At 26.7% G+C, this 1,116-nt stretch overlaps 1 protein-coding gene across 1 annotated transcript in view; it reads right to left on the bottom strand.

Annotated features, from left to right (window-relative positions):
* Positions 1-1,116, bottom strand: part of LOC107624826 (acid phosphatase 1) — a gene marked incomplete in the record, with an annotated part of 4,684 nt that overhangs the window by 2,624 nt on the left and 944 nt on the right. The window contains 1 exon segment of the mRNA XM_016327292.2: positions 758-970. Within this exon segment, the coding sequence (XP_016182778.1) occupies positions 758-970 (213 nt within the window).

Here is a 1,116-nt window from a genome sequence, read left to right as displayed (position 1 = left end):
TCAAAAAAAATATTTTTATTAAAATATAATTAAATATAAAAAATATACATATTAAATAAACATAAAATATGTGTCGTATTCGAAATATATTTAACAGGTTTGCATCAAACAGCTAACACAACTATTTAGACTTATCCTTAAAAATAATGATGAGAGGGAAGTTAATTTAAGATTTTGAAAAGCTTTATTTTAGAATAAAGCTTTAGTAGTTATAAAAATAAGGGAAGAAAATACATGTGGTGCAGTACTCGTTGGAGGTTTGATTGTCCACATATATGTTAAAAAAAATTAGTGGATAGTGACTTTTGGATCATTGCTTCTAGGAACTTACAATTACTCAAAGGTCAATCGATAATTGGAATCCACTTCAAAACCACCAATTACGCCACCTGTTCTGTCTTGTGTCTTAGGTGATTAAGGACATCATTTATCTAACAGTAGTTTATGCTTTTATGTAACTTTTCAGTTATATATTTTTTATTCTTGACTTTTATTTTCAATGATCTGATATTTAAAACGATAGATACAAAAGACTTAATTTAATAAATCCACATATTTTTAAATAATTTTTATCTAAATATAATTTTAAATAATTTAATTTAAACAACATTTATTTTATTATAACATATTTTTATATAAAAATTGTCAAACAATATATATTTCAAGATTTAATACAGAACGAAGATTATCCATTATTAATAAGATTAAGAGTGAAATAATGAAAAGAACCGTGATAAAAGTAATAAGAATGAATTACCTCAAAATAAGACGTTCATAGCCAATGAAACCTTGGTTATGCAAGTTGTCAATGGTAATTTTACCAAGTGTTGCTTGGTCTCTTCCAGTTAGCAAGAATACCTTGAATCCTCTCTCTTTCAGTGTCTTGAACAATTGTAATACGGCAGGATTTGCTGGACACCTTCCCTTCATAATCCATGCCTTGAATTTTGCTGAATCAAATGGATCACATCTGCACATGTAATCATCTCTATAGGTGAATGTCGTCAAAATAAAAACATATCACTAGCCATATGATGTCAAAAAAAAGTGTATGCAAGTAGCATAATTGAGTACGAAATGTTTATGTATATATAAAAAATTAGTTCTACATGTATT

Source organism: Arachis ipaensis, chromosome B02 (genome assembly GCF_000816755.2).
Source record: "Arachis ipaensis cultivar K30076 chromosome B02, Araip1.1, whole genome shotgun sequence".
Classification (NCBI taxonomy): Eukaryota; Viridiplantae; Streptophyta; class Magnoliopsida; order Fabales; family Fabaceae; genus Arachis; species Arachis ipaensis.
This window is presented reverse-complemented; position numbering and strand designations above follow the sequence as displayed.